Below are 19,796 nucleotides of genomic sequence, written 5' to 3' on the forward strand. Positions count from 1 at the left end.
TCCGAGCGGTGACGGACAGCTCTCGCAGCCTATCGAAGTGCGTTACCGCCTCAAGCCCCGCCCTTCCTGGCGACGGACATACCCTACGACCTATCACATCTGCATTTCACCTCAAACCCCGCCTCTGAAGACAACTGACAGCTCACTTAACCTATCATATTGCACTGCCCCCGGCCGGAGTGGGTGGGCGGGTTGCTCGTAACGAACCAACCGGAACCCGACGTGGTACCGCCACAGCCAATCAGCGCTCGAGCGCTCGGGGCCGGGGCCGGCAGCGCGGCCAATGGGAGAGCGCGCCGGGGCGGCGCGAGGCGCGGAGTGGGGGGGGGACGGAACGGCGGGGGCGGGCGGGGACAAGATGGCGGCAGCGGCGGCGGCGGCGCGCGCGCGGCGGGGCGGGCGGTAACGGGGCGGTGCGACCGGGACAGGGAGCGGGACCGGGGCCGGGACAACGCCGGGGGGCAGCGGCCGAGGGGCGGCCCTTGAGCTCGGGGGTACGCGGGAGGCGGCGGGGCGGAGCGCGGCGCCGGGGCCCGGCCCGGTTCCCCCGCCCGGCGGCGGGGAGGGGGGACTCGGCCGCTCACCCCCCCCCTCCCCTAGTTCACCGTTCGGGCCGGTGGGAGCGGCCGGAGCTGCCTGCGGCGAGGGACCCGGCCCGGGCCGGGAAGGGCCCGGAGGTCACCGAACCCCCCCGCTGGGAGTCCGTCCCATTCCGGCTCCGGCGCTGATTTTGTCGCACTAAAAGTGTCCTGTCCCCTGTCAGCCCTCCCTGCTCCCCCGCTGTGTCCTCCCTGCCCCGGTGACACCTGTGGGAGGTGCGGGAGGGACCGCCCGGGCCAGGTGGGCATCCCTGACCCCACTCGGTGAGGGGCCGGGCACCGGGCAGAAGGTCCCCCCGACCCCCCCGGGAGGACCCGGGTGTTGGGGCACCGGGCAGAGAGAGTCCCCCTGACCCCCCCCGGGGTCGGCGGGGCCGGGGTGGGTTGTGTTGTCCTGCACCGCTGACACCCGGAGCAGAGGTGGTGACACATCATGTGCCAGGCGGAATCCCGGTGGATGAAGGATGCCCCCGGGAGCTCTCGGTAGGCACCGAAGGCCTCAAACTTTTGTAGGCGAAAGCGAAGACGCGAGAATTGTTTCGGAAAACTCCTTCAAGGAAACTTGGTTCCAGCTCCCCAACGGCTGAACCCCTCCCCTCCGCCCCGTGCTCCCGGGAGGGCGGCGGGAGCACAGCTTCCCACCCCGGCTGGGAATCATGAGCTCCTAGGGATGGAAAGTCACGAGAGGGACTGGGAGCTGCTCTGGTTCCACGGGGTGGCCTGACGGCCCGGAGATGACCTAACACTGCAGGATCAAACTGGGCCCAGTCAAGGCCAGTTGACTGGGAAGAGCCCCCGGCAGCCGGGACCGGGTCGGAGGCAAAGCGAGTCCCAAACTGAGTGTGTCCCGTCACAGATTTATGTTCTTTTTCAAAGACATTCTGGAGCCAGGCCGGGATCTTTTGGCATCCAACTGACCTGGAAGCAGCTCTTAGGTTTGGTTTTCTTTTTCTTTTTTTTTTCCTTCTTTTTTTGGTTGGTGTTTTTTTTTTTTTATTATTCATGTTTGTACAATCTTCTGGATATTTTTTTTCCAAGAAGGAGTAAAAGGGAGCGTTGGAAACTAACGAACAGGATTAAAGCCCTGAGCGCTTAAGGAAAAAACAGGTTAAGGAACTTAATCCAGGATGGATCTGCAGGAGCCCCAGCAGCTGGGAATGTTTGCGGAGAGCGAGCTGATGTCGGTGGGGATGGACACGTTCATCCACCGCATCGACTCCACCGAGGTCATTTACCAGCCCCGGCGCAAACGGGCCAAGCTCATCGGCAAGTACCTCATGGGAGACCTGCTGGGAGAGGGCTCCTACGGCAAAGTCAAGGAGATGCTGGACTCAGAGACCCTGTGCAGGAGAGCTGTGAAGATCCTGAAGAAGAAGAAGCTGCGCCGGATCCCCAACGGGGAGGCCAATGTGAAAAAGTGAGTAAAGAGTTCTGGGAGCTGAGGGGGTGAACTTGGTCCTTGTTTTCCAGCTGAGCTCCTGTGTTGTTTTAGCTGACAGCGTGGCTCTGCTGTGGAAGTTCTTCCTAATCCACAGGCATTTAGGAATCTCTTACCTCTGAACAGCCGCCAGTGCTCCGGGTGAGGCTGGGCACAGGGAAGGGACAGGTTCCCGAGGGCCAGGACAGTCTGGAATACACCACTTTGGTGTTGTTTAATGGATAAAATGGTGTTTCCTAAAGCAATCCCTCTGTAAGGTCTCACCTTCCCCAGGTGCTGCTGGCTGGGAAAGGTGGGGGGACACAAATGCACCCAGGTCGTCACAGTCGGGGTTATTCCTGTACCTGCCCAGGTGTGTTCCAAAGGCCCTGGAGCTCTCTGGGGTGGCAATTCCTGCTCCCACCCATGTGGACGGTGCCTGGGATGGGATCCAATGTACAGGGGGCACTCAATGGGCACAGGAAGTTTTCAGCTTTTTTCCTTGGCTTCATTTCTGAGGTGCTTGGGAGGTAACTCAAGGCTCTCCCCAGCTGATTTCTGTAGCTGTAAAATGGGGCCAAGGGTTGTCGTCTGTCTGTGCCTCTGACACACCTGGTTACTCAGGGCACAAGGACCTCATGGAAGTGAACCCTAGGAGAAGCCAGATGTGGGGCTGGATCTCTGGGGCTGGTGTGGGAACTTTCCCTTCCCGGGACCTCGCAGCAGCTGCGTCCCAGCCCTGCCAGGAGCTGCTTATCAGCCATGCAGGAGCCTCTGCAGCCCAAACAACCCATGAGGGTTTATCTGGGCTGGGAGGGAGAACTCTGAGATGTTGAGGAGACTCTTGTGGTGAGCCCTGACCTGCAGGGTCCCGTGTCTGTCCCTCAGTTTGATTTCCCAGTTTAGCTGTGGGATATTTCACATCCTGTCCCAGCACTGCTGTCAGGGAGCTTTCTCACTTTGCCTTCCAACCTTTCTTGACAGCCTTGGCTGTGGAACAGTCACATCCCAAGGCTGGGACCTCCCTGTCTCTCCCTTCCCTTCCTGGCTCAGGTTCAGGATCCAGCAAACTTGGTTAATGTGTAATAAAATGTTTCTTGTTTTTCTGGTAGAGGCTGGGTGCCCCGTCCCTGGGTCCCTTCACGGGCACATCCAGAGCTGCCACTGGGGAACGTGGAGATAGTTTCCTCCTTAGGGAAACCTTTAATGTAAATTAGATAAAAAGAGCTTGCCCACATCAGGAGAGTTCCCTGCTCTCAGAGCCATGGGAATGCTCCTGTGTCCTGGGGTGAACTCTGTGGAAGTTTTATTCGTGCCCAGAGTGGGGCTGAGAGTATCAGATGGGTCATTAAGGGAGTTACTAAGATAGGTTTTCTGTGGACGTTTCCTGGCTCAGCCCCTCCTGCTCTAAAACACTGAGACAGATTTTAGGTCTTGTCTTGTACCCAGGGTTTACTTTAGTTCAAGTTCCTATTTCTGTCCCCTCGTCCTTTCCTCTCTGCCCACCTATCCATGTGCTTTATCTGCTGCTGCACTGGGAAATTTTAAGGCAAACTGTTGTATTTTGTGGTCCCTTGGGCCCGTGGCACTCTGAGCTTATCAGAACTCTTCAGCACTGCTGCGACAGGGAGTGAAAGCTGTGTCTGCTCTGAGTGTGGAGATATGTGACCAAACCCAGGTGTTTGAGTGGTCAGTGTGGGAGGAACAAAGTTCTATCGGGTCTCCAGGTGGTGCTGGACAGGACACTGACATCAGTGTTTTAACATCAACATGGCCAGACTGCCCTGGAATCTCACTTTGAGCAGCTGTGTCGGAGCAGCTTCGAGGAGTTTATATCCAGAAACTGCTCCTGTGTCACAGAACTGCAGGAAATCAGGTTGTGGGCTGGATCACACTGTCAGGTTCTGCTTTCTCTCTTGGAATCTGATCACTGAAGTGGTTTCCAGTGTTTCCTACCACCCAGGGAAAAGCTGCACGTGAGGCTTGGGTTGTTGGGCAGAGGTGATTGAGTTACTGTGGTGGGCTCGTGCCTCTGCCCCCTCACAGGGCACCTCAGTGCTGCTTCAGCTGTGCTGATAGCATGTCATCCAAGGAATTCCCTGGAAAACAGTTCCTAGACTGTGGCCCTCGGGTGATTCCATGAGCACTAACACACAGGGGAGTAATGAGAGTGCAGTAATGAGCTGTGGAGGATCATACAATCTGAGCTGGGCCTTGGGCACCTGGACATGTGGGGCTGGAAATAGGATGTTAATGCCATCCTTGGGTCACTTGTTGCTGATATCCCAGGCTACAGCCTCACCCCTGCCCCAGCCCTGTCTCCTGGTGTTCTGGAGACCCAGAAATTACGACTAAAATGTGTTTGGGACTTCGATCAAATTGAATGATTTTTCTCTACCCCAAAATACTCCACTTCTGGCCCAGGAAAATGAGCCCTGAAGGGCTCTCTTGAGTCCTGGAGAAGATGTTGAGGCCTTAAACTTGTAAGACAGAGTTTCCTTAAATCCATTGGGAGAATCTTCATTTCTCTGTAGAGCAGGTGGAGGTGGCTCAGTCAGGCAGATGCTGCTGGAACTCATCCCTGCAAAAAAAAGGAGTTTAGTGGGATTGCCAAAAAGAGGCAGGAAAACCTGGCAGCCTGTGGCTGCAGCAGCAGAGGTTTAATAAAGCCGTGTGCTAATAGCCTCACACGTTAATTAAGTGTTTGGGGCTCTGTGGGATCCCAAGTGCCCTGTGCTGTACTTACCACCTCGGCAATTGCTCCGGTTGGAATTTGTGCTCCTTGGAATTCCTCGGAGGGTTAACTTGGGTCATGGGGCTGTGCTGTGACAGTTTGTTCCTGGGATCTGCATGTCCCAAACTGGAACTTCCAAACAGGGACATCTCTGCTGGGGAAGGACTTGCTGGCAGCCCCGGAGGTGTGGGCTCAGGTGGGAACAGGCTGATCCCTCCTCTCCAGACACGCATTCCCTATGGAGCCGCGTGGCTCAAGGACTTCCTCTGCTGAGCTGGATGTATGCTTGGGTTGAGAGGTGAAATGCTGGGAGCTGTAATCACAGGTTGTGATGGATCTAGAGCTTGCAATGCCAGACATCCTTGCAGGAGCAGAATGTGGATGGACCCTTGGGACTAGGAAAGGGAAAAAGCAACACCGAGATCTTCCTGGCACTTGCAGCCCTTGGGCTCACACGGTCCCGGAGCTGGAACTGCACTTCCTAAGCTTTCAGGATGTTGTGGGAAGAGCCTTGTGAACCAAAGGAAGGGATTGAATCCTTTGGCTGTGTTGCTGGGTTTTGTTTAGGCAGGAATGACTGGGAACAAGCTGTAGGAAGAACACTGGATCTCATGGTGGAGATGTTCAGGAAGGAATGTCTGCTTTCCAGGCTGCCTTTGGCATCTTCCAAAATGGTGTGGCACATGGAACAAGGAGGCTATTTACAGTTCTGAGCAACAACACCCCCTGTTATTTGCCAGAGCAGGTACCTTGCAGGGGATAAGTCTTAATCCACCAGGATGAGCTTAATGGAGCTGACAGCTTGAGTTAGAAGGTCTTTTCACTCCTTGTCTTCCTCCAAGGGGTTGTACTTGGAAGCAGGCCCTGCCCTCGGGCACTCTGTCTGGTCACACATTTGCAGTGGGCTGGGGTGGGGTTTTGGTGTTAATTTTGGAAGAAAAAAACCCAAATTTAGGCCTGTTCTAAGGAGGTGAGACCTGTGTTCCCCTACTCGAGGGGTTTGCAAAGTGAAACAGGATCAGAGGTGACTGGGCTGGCTGTCCCTGCTCCTCAGGCATTCCAGAGCAAAAGAGGGGCTAAAAATAGAAGTAATCTTTCCTCTGGGAAAAGGGCTGCTTGGCCTCTGCCCCAGGGGTGGGGGCACTGCCCCGGCATTTTGGATTGGTTCACAAAGTCCTCCTGGGGGGGGGGGAATTGTTACAGAAATATGAGATATTTATTGGTCTGTTGAAGGTGGGAGGAATTAGTGTTTGTGCTTCCGAGCTGTATTACAGGGAGTGAGCTGTTGGGATCAGGATTTTAAATGTGTTCCCAACATTAAAAGCAGTTGTGTGTGAGTGTTTTTGCTCCCCTCTGGCAGCCCTGGTTGAAGCCCTTGGCCCTCTCCCTCCATGCTGCAGGATCTCCTCAGCCCCACACTGACACTGGCTGCAGTTCCCGTGCTAATTTAATCCACTTCAGCCCTTTGGTCATTCCTATAATTAGACCTGTTTGCCATGTCCGCAGAACACTTGGGAGCTTTGCCGTGGTATCCCGGGTCTCTGCTCAGCTCTTGATGGCTTCTTCTAAATCCAGAGCTGAGAAAGGAGGAGTCTCTGGCCTAAACTTTGGTAGTGAAATAATTCACACTGCTCAGGCATCCTTAAAAGATCAGTAGGGATTCTCCTTGCACTCCTGCATCAGAGAAGCCTTTCTAAAGAGCAGCTCCTGGTTGTTGCTCAGCCTTTGTGCTGGCCCCAGCTCCTTACTGGAGCTGCTAATTGTGCCCATGAGGGGCTCTGAGCTGGCTTTGAGCAGGGGCTCTCACTTCCCAAGCTGTGCTCAGAATTCCTTGTAGTGCTGCTTCCCAGAGGCTGAGCTGATGAAGTGTGACCACGCTGCTTAAAGCACTCGCCAAATGGCTCGGGAAGGGAATTGGGAAGGAGAATTTGGGAGCTCAGCACAGCCCAGGATGGAGCAGCAGCAGAACAAAGTGAAAAGCAGGACCTGCACTGCCAGGCACCAACACAACCACCCTGACCTGACTGTCCTGCTCTGCCTGTTTCTCTACAGCTGCCATCCAGTGGGATTTTGCAGGCTGAGTTTAATGCGAAAGAGACTGAACCGTGATTTGGGGCAGGTACAAAATACCTGGAGACAAAGATCAGAACAGCTGACAGAAAGTGACAATCAAGGTGCTGTTCCCCGAGCCAAGGGAAGGTGGCTCCTCACTGTTTTACGTTATTTATTCCCCACAAACACAGGATTCAGTTCAGGTCTCTGAGCTGTTCAGTCAAGTTAAGTTTGGGTGAAATTTTGGAAGAAATGGAGTTGGGAATAAGCTTTTTAAACATAACTTTTTCCTTGTCTCTTCCTGCAGGGAAATCCAGCTCCTGCGGCGATTACGGCACAAAAACGTCATCCAGCTGGTAGATGTGTTGTACAATGAGGAGAAGCAGAAAATATATCCTTTTGCACAGGGCTGTTGATCAGGTTTGAATTCCCACTGTTCCCTGCTGTAGTTCTGCTTTTGGGAAGGCCCTTTTGGATGTTTCTTAAGCTTAAATTTTTGCAACTAAATTGCTTTCACTGCTGTTAACCATCCTGCCCACCTGGGAGACTTTCCACACAAACACAAATTCACACAGACACTGATCAAGGCAATTTTATCCTCCCTTTGCTGGATTTTCTGTGACTCTGCCACACTGAGAGCACTTTGCCTTCACCCAGAGTGGAAGTTGCTGGAGCTGGTCCCTTGTAGCACAGTGTTATAAATGGGTGCTTTTATTTTTGACAGTGTTTTCTAACTACTGTCTTCTTATTACAGTACTCCAGAAAAGGAGTAATTTAATTGTGTGCGTTAATTAGATCAAACACTCTGCCACCAGATCATTAGGATAAAGCAGTGTGACAACTTCTGCTTGTGCAGTGGCCTCGACAGAGGGGGGGGACTGCGAGTCAATTACTGATAGAGAGATCCCGTTTAATTAGGGAGAAGGGAGGAGGCAGTGTGGGGAAAAGGAGCCCAAGAGAGACATCGTGTGTCGGTACCAGGTGATGACAACCCAAAACCATCACTGGGAGATGGGATCTCTCCAAGAATGCTCCTCGCTGGACTTTCTGAGCAGTGCTGGTCCACAGAGTTGGTTTTCAGTGCTTTTCCCTTGCAAGGATGAGTTGATTTTGTTATTTTTATCTTTATCTGCTCCTGCACTCTCACGAAGTTTGTTCCTTCTTGTGCTGATTCTGGCAATAACTGGGAGAATTTTGCTGGAACTGGGAGCAGGAATTCATCCCTGATCTTGTTCAAACCCTTCCCCAGCTCCTGTGTTGTATGTCCTGGGCTGTGACAGAGCAGACCTTGAGCAGCCACACGGCGAAGAGGTTTGGGAACGGATCCAGCAGAAAAGGGACTGTCTCCCTGAGGCTGCCCTGGGGGCAGGGCCCTTAGTCGTGCACAGGGCTGTGTTGGTTCCTTGCAGGAGGGATTGCCAGGTGAAAGCAGAGTTGAGGTTTAGGGGAGGGATGTCAACTTCCTTCTTGGTGATAAAAAGAAATCCTCATTTCCAGACCAAGCATTGTGGGATTGGAAATTTGGGCTGTGGAAGGAGGGATTCTGTTCCCACCTGAGTGTTCTGTTGCTGGTGGAAGTGCACTGCAGGCTTGAGCTGTTTGTCACAGAGTCACAGAATGGCTTTGGAAATACATCAAAGCCCATCCCATTCCACCTCCTGCCATGGGCACGGACACCTTCCACTATCCCAGGGTGTTCCAAGCCCTGTCCAGCGTGGCCTTGGGCACTTCCAGGGATGGGGCAGCCACAGCTTTTCTGGGCACCCTGTGCCAGGGCCTCCCCACCCTCACAGGGAAGATTTTCTTCCTGATATCCCATCTAACGCCCCTTTCTGTCAGTGTGGAGCAATTCCCCCTTGTCCTATCACTCCATGCTCTTGTAAAAAATCCCTCTCCATCTTTCTTGTAGGCTCCCTTCAGGTTAAGACAGTGTTTGAGCAACTCACCTAATCAAAGCCTTCAGTGATTTTCTGTGGGAAAGGGAAAGCTGTGGTGACTGGATTAAAAAGATCAACGACTTTTAGTATTTAAGGGCTCTTTGCTGGCTTGCTGTGGCTGGGAGTGCAGAGCTGGTGGTGAATGGAGAGCTCATCCAGGCAGAAAATGAGCCCAGTTCCATGAGCAGCATCCCAGGGATCCCGTTACCAGTGTGTACAGCTGAGTGTGGGAGCAGAACCCCTTGAGGGGGAGAACTGAGAGCTTGGGGCACCTGTAATAGATCTGCTCCAGCCTGGAAGTCTGTTCTCTAATCTGACTGATCAACCTGAAGTGGATCAGTGACCAGGGAGGGCTGAGGAGCAGCCTGGCCATTAATGACACCCAGCCAGGCTGTCCTTGAGCCTGTTTGCTCCCCGGGAGCTGGTCTGGATTATCTGCTGTCACTGTTATTCTCCTGACAGTGGGAGAGTTGATGTCTCCACATCACTGTGATACGAGTAGTTCACAGGTTTCTTCCAGAGTAAGAAAGGGTAGAAATTCATTTTGGGAGCTCTTTCTTCTGTTCTTGCTTTTATTGATTTACTGAGTGTCTTTGTGCCCATCAAAAAATCTTGTTTTGGGTATATTTAGAGTATTTTAGAGTCTCTCTGAAGAGCAGCTCATGGGGAGTGGAGCAGGAATTTAATGAGTTTTCAGTGTTTGGAGCTGCTAGATGGAACACGCTGGAAAGGGGAAGGACAGTCTTCAACCCAGATCCCACACAGGGCAGGAGTCTCCCTCCTGCCTCAGGTGGCTTCCTGGAGCAAAAGTAACTTATTTTGGGCTTAGGTTAAGAAGGCACCTGCCAGGAATAATTAGTAACCAAAGGAGTGTTCAGGGTTTTTGGGGAGCCCTGGCAGCCTCTGCTCTGTCAGGACACTCCTGGATGTCCCAGGGTCTGTTCTCCCAGGGCACTCCAAGCCATGCTTTGTCTTCAAAAGCCCAGGGAGAGGAGGAAACAGGCAATTACAGCATCAGGCAGTCTGGTTCCCATTTTTTTGGCCTCAACATTAAAGCTTACAGAGATAAAAACTGGAATGTGCTGCAAGGGAACAAATGCTGCAAAGTGCCACCAGCTCTTGGCATTCTGTTGTAACTGTTTTTATCCATGTGGTTTTCAAAAAAGCTTCCCAGCTCTCCAGGGATCCTGTCTCCTGCTACTGAAACACTCCTGTGGGGCTGGAGGTAAGCAGCAGCTGTTCCATTGAGCACACAACTGGCTTGTTTGGGACAGGGAATGAGGAATAACCAACTTTGGGGAAGGTGGTGGGAGCTCGCTGTCACATCAGGTGCAGAGCACCCGGGGCACTGGGGGAATGTGCTACAGCTCTTCTGCCAGGGAGTTCCCAACTTTCTGTGCCCACTTCAGGGTGTTTCCCTGTTCTCTGTCATGCCTGTGAGATCCCCAGCTTGTTTTCTGTGGAATTCCCATCCTGTTCCAGGTCTGGTCACAGAGCTGCAGCTGCTCATTTAGCAGAAGGATTTCCCTGTAGGTGCTTTCCTGTCCTGTGGGAGCTGGAGGAATGTCCCTCAGTACCTGGGGAGTGCAGCCATTCCCTCTGGGATGGGGCTGCTGCCCATCGGAGGAGTGTTTAAAACTGAGGAGTGTTAACCCTGGAGCTTCCTTAACTCTGCCTTCACGTATATGGTGATGGAGTACTGTGTGTGTGGGATGCAGGAAATGCTGGACAGTGTCCCAGAGAAGAGGTTTCCAGTGTTTCAGGCTCACGGGTAAGTTCTGTTCCTGTCCCCACTGTGTTCTCTCGAATGGAGAGCACATTCTGCTCTGCTCAGGCTGCGTTTGAAAGCAAACCTGGCTTTGTGCAATAATTTCATATTTTACACCCGTGCAAAAAAGTGAAAAGCTCTCCAAGTGGCAGCAGGGATTGCCCTTAGATTCTGGGAGGAAAACCATCTTTCTATTGATTTTTCTGTTACTTTTGTTTTACTTCCTGAGATGCCCAACAGCCCCCCCAGTCCCTGTGCTCCTGCTGTGCCAAAGGGTGTGAGGGGGGAATCTCCTGCCTAAATGGAGGTCAAGCCACAGTTCAGCATCAGAAAAGACTTTAAAGGCCTTGGGATGGATTAGGGATTGGCAATATGCAGCATGATCTGGTAGCTGGGGTAGTTAGCTGGGATAAGCTGGAACCCCTTTCACTCTGCAAGGAAAGAAACCTGAGAATTCTGGGAATAAGTACAGAAACATTGTCAAATGGATCAAAAGGATCAAATTGGGGCAGAGCAGAAAATCTGTGGCAACTACATAATTTTATGGTCATATTTTCATTTTATTTTAAGGGGTCTCTGAGATTACAGACAGCCCAATACATTAGTATTACTTCTGGGTATTATGAGATGAAACACTTGCCTGCATAACTGCCAGGCTGCGTCTGGGTTACGGTGATGGCCCAGAGTCTCTGACCACAGCAAAATGCTCCTTTCTGCTGGCTAAAAGTGTTTGATTTTTTTCCCCTCTGCCTCTCTCTGCAGGTACTTTTGTCAGCTTATAGATGGCTTAGAATACTTGCACAGCCAAGGGATTGTCCACAAGGATATAAAACCGGGGAACCTCCTGCTAACAACCAATGGGACACTAAAAATATCCGATTTAGGCGTAGCAGAGGTATGTGAGAAGCACAGCAAAGTCAGAATGGGGCATTCTAGATTGAGGTCACCTCTGTGGTGTCATTGATTTATTGTGCATTTAGGCTTTTGTTCTGTTGCACTTGCAGAGAGCTCTGAGTGACTGAATATTTATTGCAATTGGCAAAGCACTTCTTTTGATAACAGCGTGAAACCTCCACTCAGGAAGGACAGAGAAGGAAGATGTCAATCTTGGACAAGCCTAGAAGTGGGGGGAAATGGGGATAAAGCTACATAACCTTATCCTTCTTTTTATGTGGAGACTGTCTTAGGTAGGAGAGATGCAAGACTTGTCGCTGCGGCGTGTGGCTGCTGTGGTGACAGGATCTCATCAGCTGTACGTGTTCCGTAGAGGAGTTTTCCTCTTTTGTTTCCCAGGTGGAACTTTTCCAACAGGCACAGTTTGTTTTCCTTGGAAGCCTGACACTGTTTGGTCTCTCCTGCTGCAGGCATTGCATCCGTTTGCAGAGGACGACACGTGCAGGACGAGCCAAGGGTCGCCAGCATTCCAGCCCCCAGAAATTGCCAATGGCCTTGACACCTTTTCAGGCTTTAAAGTTGACATCTGGTCCGCGGGGGTGACGCTGTGAGTGCCCAGGAGACCCCAGAAACTTAGTAACTAATGATGCCCCCACATAGCTCAGACCTGGCCCAGCTCTGCCATCACTGCTCTTGTGTGGTGGGGGGAGCAGAGAGGGGGATGCTGCTCGCTCCTGTGGGTGGGTTGATGCTCCCCAAAGTACCTGTAATTCTGCCCAAGGGGATCTTCGCTCTCCATGAGTGACTCTGCAGCTGTTGCTTAGCACCCAGAGGCACAGCCAGGGCAGTAACAGAAACTACAAGTATCTCCAGTATTTAAGTTTTTGCTGTCCCAGACTGTCAGGGAGATATCCTGGTGGTTTTGATCCCTGTGAATGAAAAGCTGTGATGAAGGCAGGCTAAGCTTAAAGAGGCTTTCCACATACTGCCAAATATTCCTCTTTTGGTTTCCTCTTGGCTGCTTTTGGCTTATGTAGTCAGGTAAGAACTGAGTACCTGTGTGCTGCCTCTCATCCCACTTCTCCTTCTGCCTCCACAGATACAACATCACAACGGGTCTGTACCCTTTTGAAGGGGATAATATCTATAAATTATTTGAAAACATTGGGAAAGGCGACTACACAATTCCAGAGGATTGTGGTCCTCCACTCTCAGACTTATTGAGAGGTGAGTCTTCCCACCTGGTTCTAAAAAGGTAACATTTATAGATGAAACAACTGCTCAGCTTGCACAGTGCCAGAGCTTCCTTCTAAGTGTCCTGTGGGGATATGGGATCCTGTTAGACAGGGAGGTTATACTTACAGCCTTACAAGACTCTGGCAGATCTTCAGCACTGGTATTTTCCTGAGATCCACTAACCCCTGCACAGCTCACAGCCACTACTTTATAGAGTTGGTCCTTGCATTGTTTCTTGTGCTCTGAGAAGCTTTTACATCTAAAGACAAAGCCCACAAGAGGTTAAATTTAAAATGGCATTATAGCATTGATGCAGATTTGGACAGTGAGAGCACTCAGATGCTGTGTCCAGGCTTTCCCTAATGTGACACACTGAATCCTCGGGGTCTCCTGTCCCTCCTCATCAACCTCTGCTCTGGACTTATTTGTCTCAGTCCCATTTGTCTCCTCCCCCCCCATTTGCTCCTATACCTGCAGGATATTGGAGCAAAGCTGGAATAGGACCATGAGTGGCACTTCCTGGAGAGAAAGTTATGGGGATTTTTGGTTTTTTTAATTCCCATCACTTATTGCAGCAGTTTGAGGTTTAGTGCTGAACAGTCTCTACCTGTGGAAGCTGAGTGGCCAGGGAGGGCAGCAGCTGTGCTGTGCCTGGTGAGCCCCTTTGGCAGGAGCTGGGATGTGATTCCAGCCCTTGGGAGAGCCTCACCAGCATTCCCAGTGCCTCCTTGGCAGCAGAACAGCCGGGTGCAGCCATGCTCCCCAGCCCTCAGCACAGGCTTATCCTCTTCTTTCTTTTCAGCTCTTTGTGAGGAATCAGCCCCCAAATGTGGGATGTTTGTCTTGTTTCACATTGGTTTTCCTGGTCCTTGTGCTTTGTGGGGTTGGTGAGGGGCTGGGGGGGGGGCACTGAGTGCCTCCCTGCTGGCAGTGTGTCACCTCTTCAGGATCCAGGCTCCTGGTGCAGGGACACAGCTCCTGGCTTGGTGCAGGAACACGGGCTCGATGTGGGGACAGGGCTTCCTGGCTCAGTGTTGGGACACAGAATCACAGGATTTCTGGTGTGGGGGGACACAGCTCTGGGCTTGGTGCAGGGACATGGGCTCGGTGCAGGGCCCCAGCTCCTGGCTCGGTGCAGGGACGTGGGCTCGGTGCAGGGACGTGGGCTCGGTGCAGGGACGTGGGCTCGGTGCAGGGACACAGCTCCTGGCTCGGTGCAGGGACATGGGCTCGGTGCAGGGACACAGCTCCTGGCTCGGTGCAGGGACATGGGCTCGGTGCAGGGACATGGGCTCGGTGCAGGGACACAGCTCCTGGCTCGGTGCAGGGACGTGGGCTCGGTGCAGGGACACAGCTCCGGGCTCGGTGCAGGGACGTGGGCTCGGTGCAGGGACACAGCTCCGGGCTCGGTGCAGGGACACAGCTCCGGGCTCGGTGCAGGGACACAGCTCCAGGCTCGGTGCAGGGACGTGGGCTCGGTGCAGGGCCACAGCTCCGGGCTCGGTGCAGGGCCCCAGCTCCTGGCTCGGTGCCGGCCGTGCCGGCGGCAGGTGGTGCTGTCAGTCCGAGCTCTTCCGCTGCCGCCGCCGGGGCTCCCCCGGCCCCTCAGCATCAAGGAGCTGCCAGACCCCCACAGCCCCCCTTGGAGGCTATTTTAGCTTCCCTGGCCCCATGCCAATGATGAAATCAGTTATTTCCATGTGTTTCCAAAAGCATTAGCCAGCTTTAGCAGCTTTCCGAAGGCGTTACATAAGGCAGCGCTTCCAATGGCGCTCGGCACAGCCGGGATCCGGCTGCTCAGCTGAGCCCGACACAGCGGCTGCTCGTGGCCTGATGTGCTTCACGTTGTACCTGCCAGCCCCAGTGAACAATGGCCTGAGCTCTGTGTGGCGTTTGGCTTGTGACTGCTGACTCCAAACGTGGCCTTTTAATGAGCTGGGAATTGCCCAAATGGAGCAAATCCCGCAATCCTGGTGGTCCGGCAGCAGCTCTCCTAAAGCATCCAGCAGAACTCCTTGGAGGTTTGTGATCAGCCTCGCAGCTGCACTTAGTGCTTCCCCCAGGGAAAAGGAGCGTGGCAGTTTCCTCTTTTCCTGTGCTGAGGATATTGACAGCTTAAAATCTTGTGCTTCATTAGCACAATAACTCCCCTCCTAGTTCTCTTCCCACCTCTGCATGAGATCTGGAGCCAGAATTTCCTGCTCTTCCCTCTGCCTGATTTGACATGGATGAGCCTTGACTCTGGTGCCCTTTGTCCATCTCTTACAGCCTGAGTCTCCTCTTGCATCCTCACTGCTGTCAGTCTGTCTGCATCCCTTCTGTGCTTGTGCACCACAGAGGTGGGAGTCGAGTGGGTTTGGTGGGGAGAGGAGCTTGTCTGGGAGGAGGTGGCTGCACCCCTCTCTTTCAGGGCAGTGGGAAGCCCTAAGGATCTTTCTTCCTGTCCTCTCTCCCACCTGAGCACAGTCTCCCACCCCTCATCTTGCTGTGTACAAGCTGCTACCTTGTAAAATCTGGCAAAACCTTCTGATAGTCCCCTTGCTTGGTGTGACACACGTTTTCCAGTGGTCAGATTGCCCCGTGGCCCCAAGGTGGATGAATTTTGGGGTGGGCTCTGCCCACTCTGGAGGCCTGAGCAGCTCCCCAGCATCTGCTGAGGCCCAAGGCTGAGCTGTGCAGCGGTGGTACCACGTAGCTATGGTGACAAACCTGGATGCTTTATTTAGTTCCTGCTTTTCCTCCAGAACATCTGCATTTCCTGGTCGGTGCCCGCTCCCCCTGCAGCGGGCTGGAGCTGAATCCATCGCCTGTGGATCAGATACTGTCAATGGCTGTGTCTGTGTGAGCAGCACAGACACCCCCAGCTCAGCTCTGTCGCTCTGGCGGTTTTGTCTCATCTTTGTGTTGCTTTGAAAGGCTCTAAAAGCCCTCACAGGGCTGTGAGCGCCTGGTCTGGGTTTGAGTGAGGCAGAATTCAGTGCAGCAAAGTGCTCATTTCCTCTGTCTGCCAGGGCTGTGCTGACCACAGGCCCCACAGCCAGGCTGTGAAGCAAACACAAACACTTTGTAAGGTTTTTTTGTTCTTCTGTTGACTACTTTTGTAGTGCGTCTTTACTTTTTCTTCCCCTTAAGCTTGTTTTTATCTTTGTTCCCCTTTTCCAGAAGAGCAGAGTTTAGAGGACTTACAGCTTCAGTGGTATTTGGCTTGTAAAGAGACTCGCATGACAGTATATCCTCCAGATTAGTTGGGATGCTGCTCCTCTTTTTGTCTCCCTAATCAGGGATGAAGCTTTATTTATATTCTTCAGGGATGGAAAGAAGAAGGGCTGGTGCTGTTTTGTGTGTGCAGTCAGGAGAGATGTGTCAGAGTGGAAGAGTTTATAAATAGCCTTAAGGTTCTTCTGGCAGCATCTGCCTGTGGCTTATCAACTCCTGTGCACTTTGCTTCTGGACCAGAAAAATGCACAAGGTCAGCTTTCCTCCTCCTGGTCTAATAGACTTTTACTGGAAGAGGAAGCTCTGAGGCTGCAGCTCTGCATTAATCAGCATCTGAATTGATTTCCAAGCCCTGTGACCTGGGACTTGATAGTTGGATCCTCAGCAGTTTGTTTTCTCACTTCCATGACCTTTCCTTGGGACAGTGAGAGGATGTGTCTTGGTGACAGGGGGATGCTTTAATTCTGCTGTGGCAGGGGGTCCCCAGGGCTGCCTGTGCCCATCCAGAGGTCTGTCCTGGATCACAGGCTCGGGATTTGCCTGCAGAGGGAGTTTGTGGCCAGAACACCCGGCTGAGTGCAGGGAGGGGGAGAAGGTCCTGCCTCGTTTGCAGATTGGCCTCACACTGCTTTTACAGTGGTTGTTAAATGTTAATCCAAGTTGGAGACTGAAGTGGAATCCAGGTTGAGTTCATTAACCTTGCTGTTGGATTTCTTCCTGCCTCTCCAGTCCCACACTTGTGACTGTCCTGTGTTCTGAACTCCAGGAGTTCTGCCCTGGGACACGGCTCTGTGCCTGTCCAGGATCACTGAGTGTGTGGGCTGAGGGCTGTCAGGAGCTCAGGGCAGATCCATGATCTCCAGTTTCTGGGTCATCACTTGATGTGATTTGAAAGGGTTTTGAAACTGTTGATGTGCTGCAGAGGACAGGATACCCCTGTCTGGGCACGACCGTGTGGTGTCTGTTCTTATCAATTTAATATCTGATACATCCTCGATGAGAAGTCTTTGTATTTTAGGAATAATTTCCTCATGGAAAGGGTTGTCAAGCACTGGAAGGGGCTGCCCAGGGAAGTTTGGAGACCTGGAGGTCTCCAAGGAACACCCGGATGTGACACTCAGTGCTCTGCTCTGAGTTGGGGATCAGCCGCAGGTCGGACTCGGTGATTCTGTGACACCCCTGTATGGGCACAGTGAAATCCTCCGGGAATACTGGGGAGCAGAGGTTGGAGTTGGGCCTCCCAAAGCATTCCCTGGCACAGCCTGTCCCATCCCTGCTCACAGATAAACTCCAGGGAAGTCTTTACCCTAAATGGCCGCGAGCGGCGGCTCCTGCGGGCAGACGCTCCGGGATGACTTGCCTGGTGAATAGAACATGATGTTTTGTCTTGCTGAAGACTCTCTTCAGTGCACGACTTGAGCCACGGAGCTGCCACGAGTGACTCAGAGCTGAATGTATGAATGTACATTTTCAGTGAGGACACTTTCCGTTTTCTTTCAATCGTTGCCCCAAATGCGGTCATTTTTCATTGAACTAAAAATTCCTTTCGCTCGATTATTTTCCTTCTGCCTTTTTAATGGCTTGAGAGCAACAGTTCCCTGTGCCGTGGCTGTTTGTGACTACTGCTCTTGGGCCTCTTTTAATAATTTACCTTAAACTTCCTCTCCTGCTTGTACCGGTTTCATCTGGTAAATGCCTTAAATTTCAAAAACACCTTGAAGTGTGGTCTTTAAATAAATCAGTGGGAGGAGTGGGTGGTGTCCTGACTTTCCTGTTTCTGACGACATTAATAAGAGAACCCAACTTGTTCTTGTCCCCTAAACTTCATGTGATAGCTCTTTGCAGCCCTATTTCTTAAAAAAAAAAAAGCCAACTCAATTTGGGCAGCTCAGCTGTGAAACTGTCTGATCATCTTATTAATAGGTTCTTTAATTAGGTGTGGGATTTTTTTTTTTCCCCTCTGAACTTACTTCTTTTTCTGTAAGGTGAGGAGAAATTCCATCTGAATGTGAGAAAACTCCTTTGCTGCCAGGGTTATGCTCAGAACAGGTTGCAATGGGGAGGGTTGTAGAGTTTCCATCCTCAGAGACCTTCAAAACCCAGTCCAAACAATCCAAAACTCTGAGGAATTGGGCTCTGAGGACTCCAGTGCCCTGAGTTCCTGAGCCAGGGGCCTGGGATGCACCTGACCTGTGACCCAGAGAGCTCTTCCTGGATTGCTTTAACCTAATTCCTGTGATGTCATATAGGTCAGTAGTGATCCCATCTGCCATAAAGCTCTTAATGCTGTCACCAGCATGGATAAACCTTCCCAAATTGCCAGGGCAAAGTGTATTTTGGGTTCTGGGGGGAAAATAACTTCAGTCCTTCCCTGCTGTACTGTCCTATCCCTGCTCTTTGCCCATATCCTGATCTGATGTGTTACGAACGGACTGACACGAAGATGTTCTGGAGCAGCTTTTGTTATCACATGTGGTGTGCTGATTTATCTCTTCTGTGACCTTTGGATTGCAGGATCTCACCTGCAAGGCCCTTGCAGCTTCCTGCTCGAGCTAGGATGTGTCTTTCCAGCCCTCCCTTCCCAAGTGTCCACCCAGATGTATGTCCCACCCCTGTGTTCTCAATGTGTCCGTGTCCTGGCTCTCCCCAGAACTCTGCACCATTTGCTCCTGCCCTGACTTTCTGAATTCCTGTTTGACAGTGAGTGCTGCTTCCCAGACTTTTCTGGTTGCTGGAGATGGGCTCCTCCTGTTCCCGCCCATCTCCAAACCTTCACTCTTCATGCAACCTGTGCAAGACTTGACAGTGCAGGCACTTCAGGAGCAACAGGGGATCATCCAGTAAAAGCAAAACTCCTTGTGTTCAGCCATGAGGCTTTGTTAATGTTCATTAGGTGAATATATTCCTGGAACCTTCATTGGAGAATATCTTGGACGCTGCTGGATGAGACTCCCAGGGTTCCATGGGCTCATTTCTGAGGAATAAGGCAAAATTTGCTGCTTCCCTTCTCTTGAGCTGTGAAGCTTCTGAAAGGCAGTGGAGCAGAGTGGGCATCCCAGGAGGCTGTTTAAGGAATCCACCTCCCTCTCTCCCAGAGAGAATAGGGATGAGCTGCTTTTCCTCTGCCCACTCTGCTCACCACCCACCCCAGCTACTTCAGCAGATGATCCCAGAAATCCGAGTCCTGGCCAGGGCACAGGGATGGGCAGCAGGACGATTTTTTTGTTGGCTCTCCCTGGCTGCACCTCACAATAGAATTCCACTAGACCAGAGTATCTGGGACACTGAGCAACTGGACATATGCTGTGCCTGAGGCTTTGGCTCTTCCATGGAGGAGGTTCAACGGAATTATCTCTAAAATGCAAAGTCTTGATGTTCTTTGCCTGGAGACTTTCTTGGAGCTGTGATCGAGGGCTGGACAAGCCTCAGTCCCTACTCTGGGAGGGAGGGCAGGGCTGTACCTGCTTTGCAGGTGGGAAGCTGAGGAACAGACTGGGTCGGGTCAGCAGTGGGATTGGGATTTTATGCTGAATTTCCTGTGGCCAATGGAGCAAATCCTGCCTGGAGCTGCCAGGACTGGACACAGCATGGCTGCTGGGGAGGGAGAGGGAGGGAAGGGCAGAGCTCTGTGCTTCCTGGCTTTGACTCAGCTGAGAGTGTCTGTGATCACACCTGGACTTTTTTCCTTCTTTTCAGGGATGCTTGAATACGACCCAGCGAAGAGGTTCTCAATACAGCAGATAAGGCAGCACAAGTGAGTGTTACCAGTCCTTCTCTTCCTGCTTCTCCTGTACCTGTGCTCCTGCTCTCACCTCCTGTTTCCTTTTGACAGCAGACACATGGAAATCACTAGATCTCCTTCCTCCAGCTCTGCTGGGGCTCTGGCAAGCTCCACTTGGCTTTTTTCCTCCTATTAGAGCATCCGGTAAAGCACTGGAATTGC

General features: G+C 52.3%; 1 protein-coding gene across 3 annotated transcripts in view; it reads left to right on the top strand.

The window, feature by feature from the left end:
* Positions 1–404: 404 nt before the first annotated feature.
* STK11 (serine/threonine kinase 11) overlaps positions 405–19,796 on the top strand; it is a 33,171-nt gene continuing 13,779 nt past the window's right edge. Inside the window, exons 1-8 of one of the 3 annotated variants that reach the window (XM_082297904.1) lie at positions 405–1,534; positions 1,638–2,016; positions 7,110–7,193; positions 10,421–10,510; positions 11,270–11,402; positions 11,872–12,008; positions 12,501–12,628; positions 19,550–19,607. In XM_082297904.1, the coding sequence (XP_082154030.1) occupies positions 1,727–2,016; positions 7,110–7,193; positions 10,421–10,510; positions 11,270–11,402; positions 11,872–12,008; positions 12,501–12,628; positions 19,550–19,607 (920 nt within the window). In that variant the 5' untranslated portion in view covers positions 405–1,534; positions 1,638–1,726. Of the gene's footprint in view, positions 2,017–7,109; positions 7,194–10,420; positions 10,511–11,269; positions 11,403–11,871; positions 12,009–12,500; positions 12,629–19,549; positions 19,608–19,796 lie in introns of all 3 variants that reach the window. The other 2 variants (XM_082297905.1, XM_082297903.1) reach the window with 2 other exon arrangements.

The sequence above is a fragment of the Coloeus monedula genome (genome assembly GCF_965178545.1).
Source record: "Coloeus monedula genome assembly, chromosome: 27".
NCBI classification, from domain to species: Eukaryota; Metazoa; Chordata; class Aves; order Passeriformes; family Corvidae; genus Coloeus; species Coloeus monedula.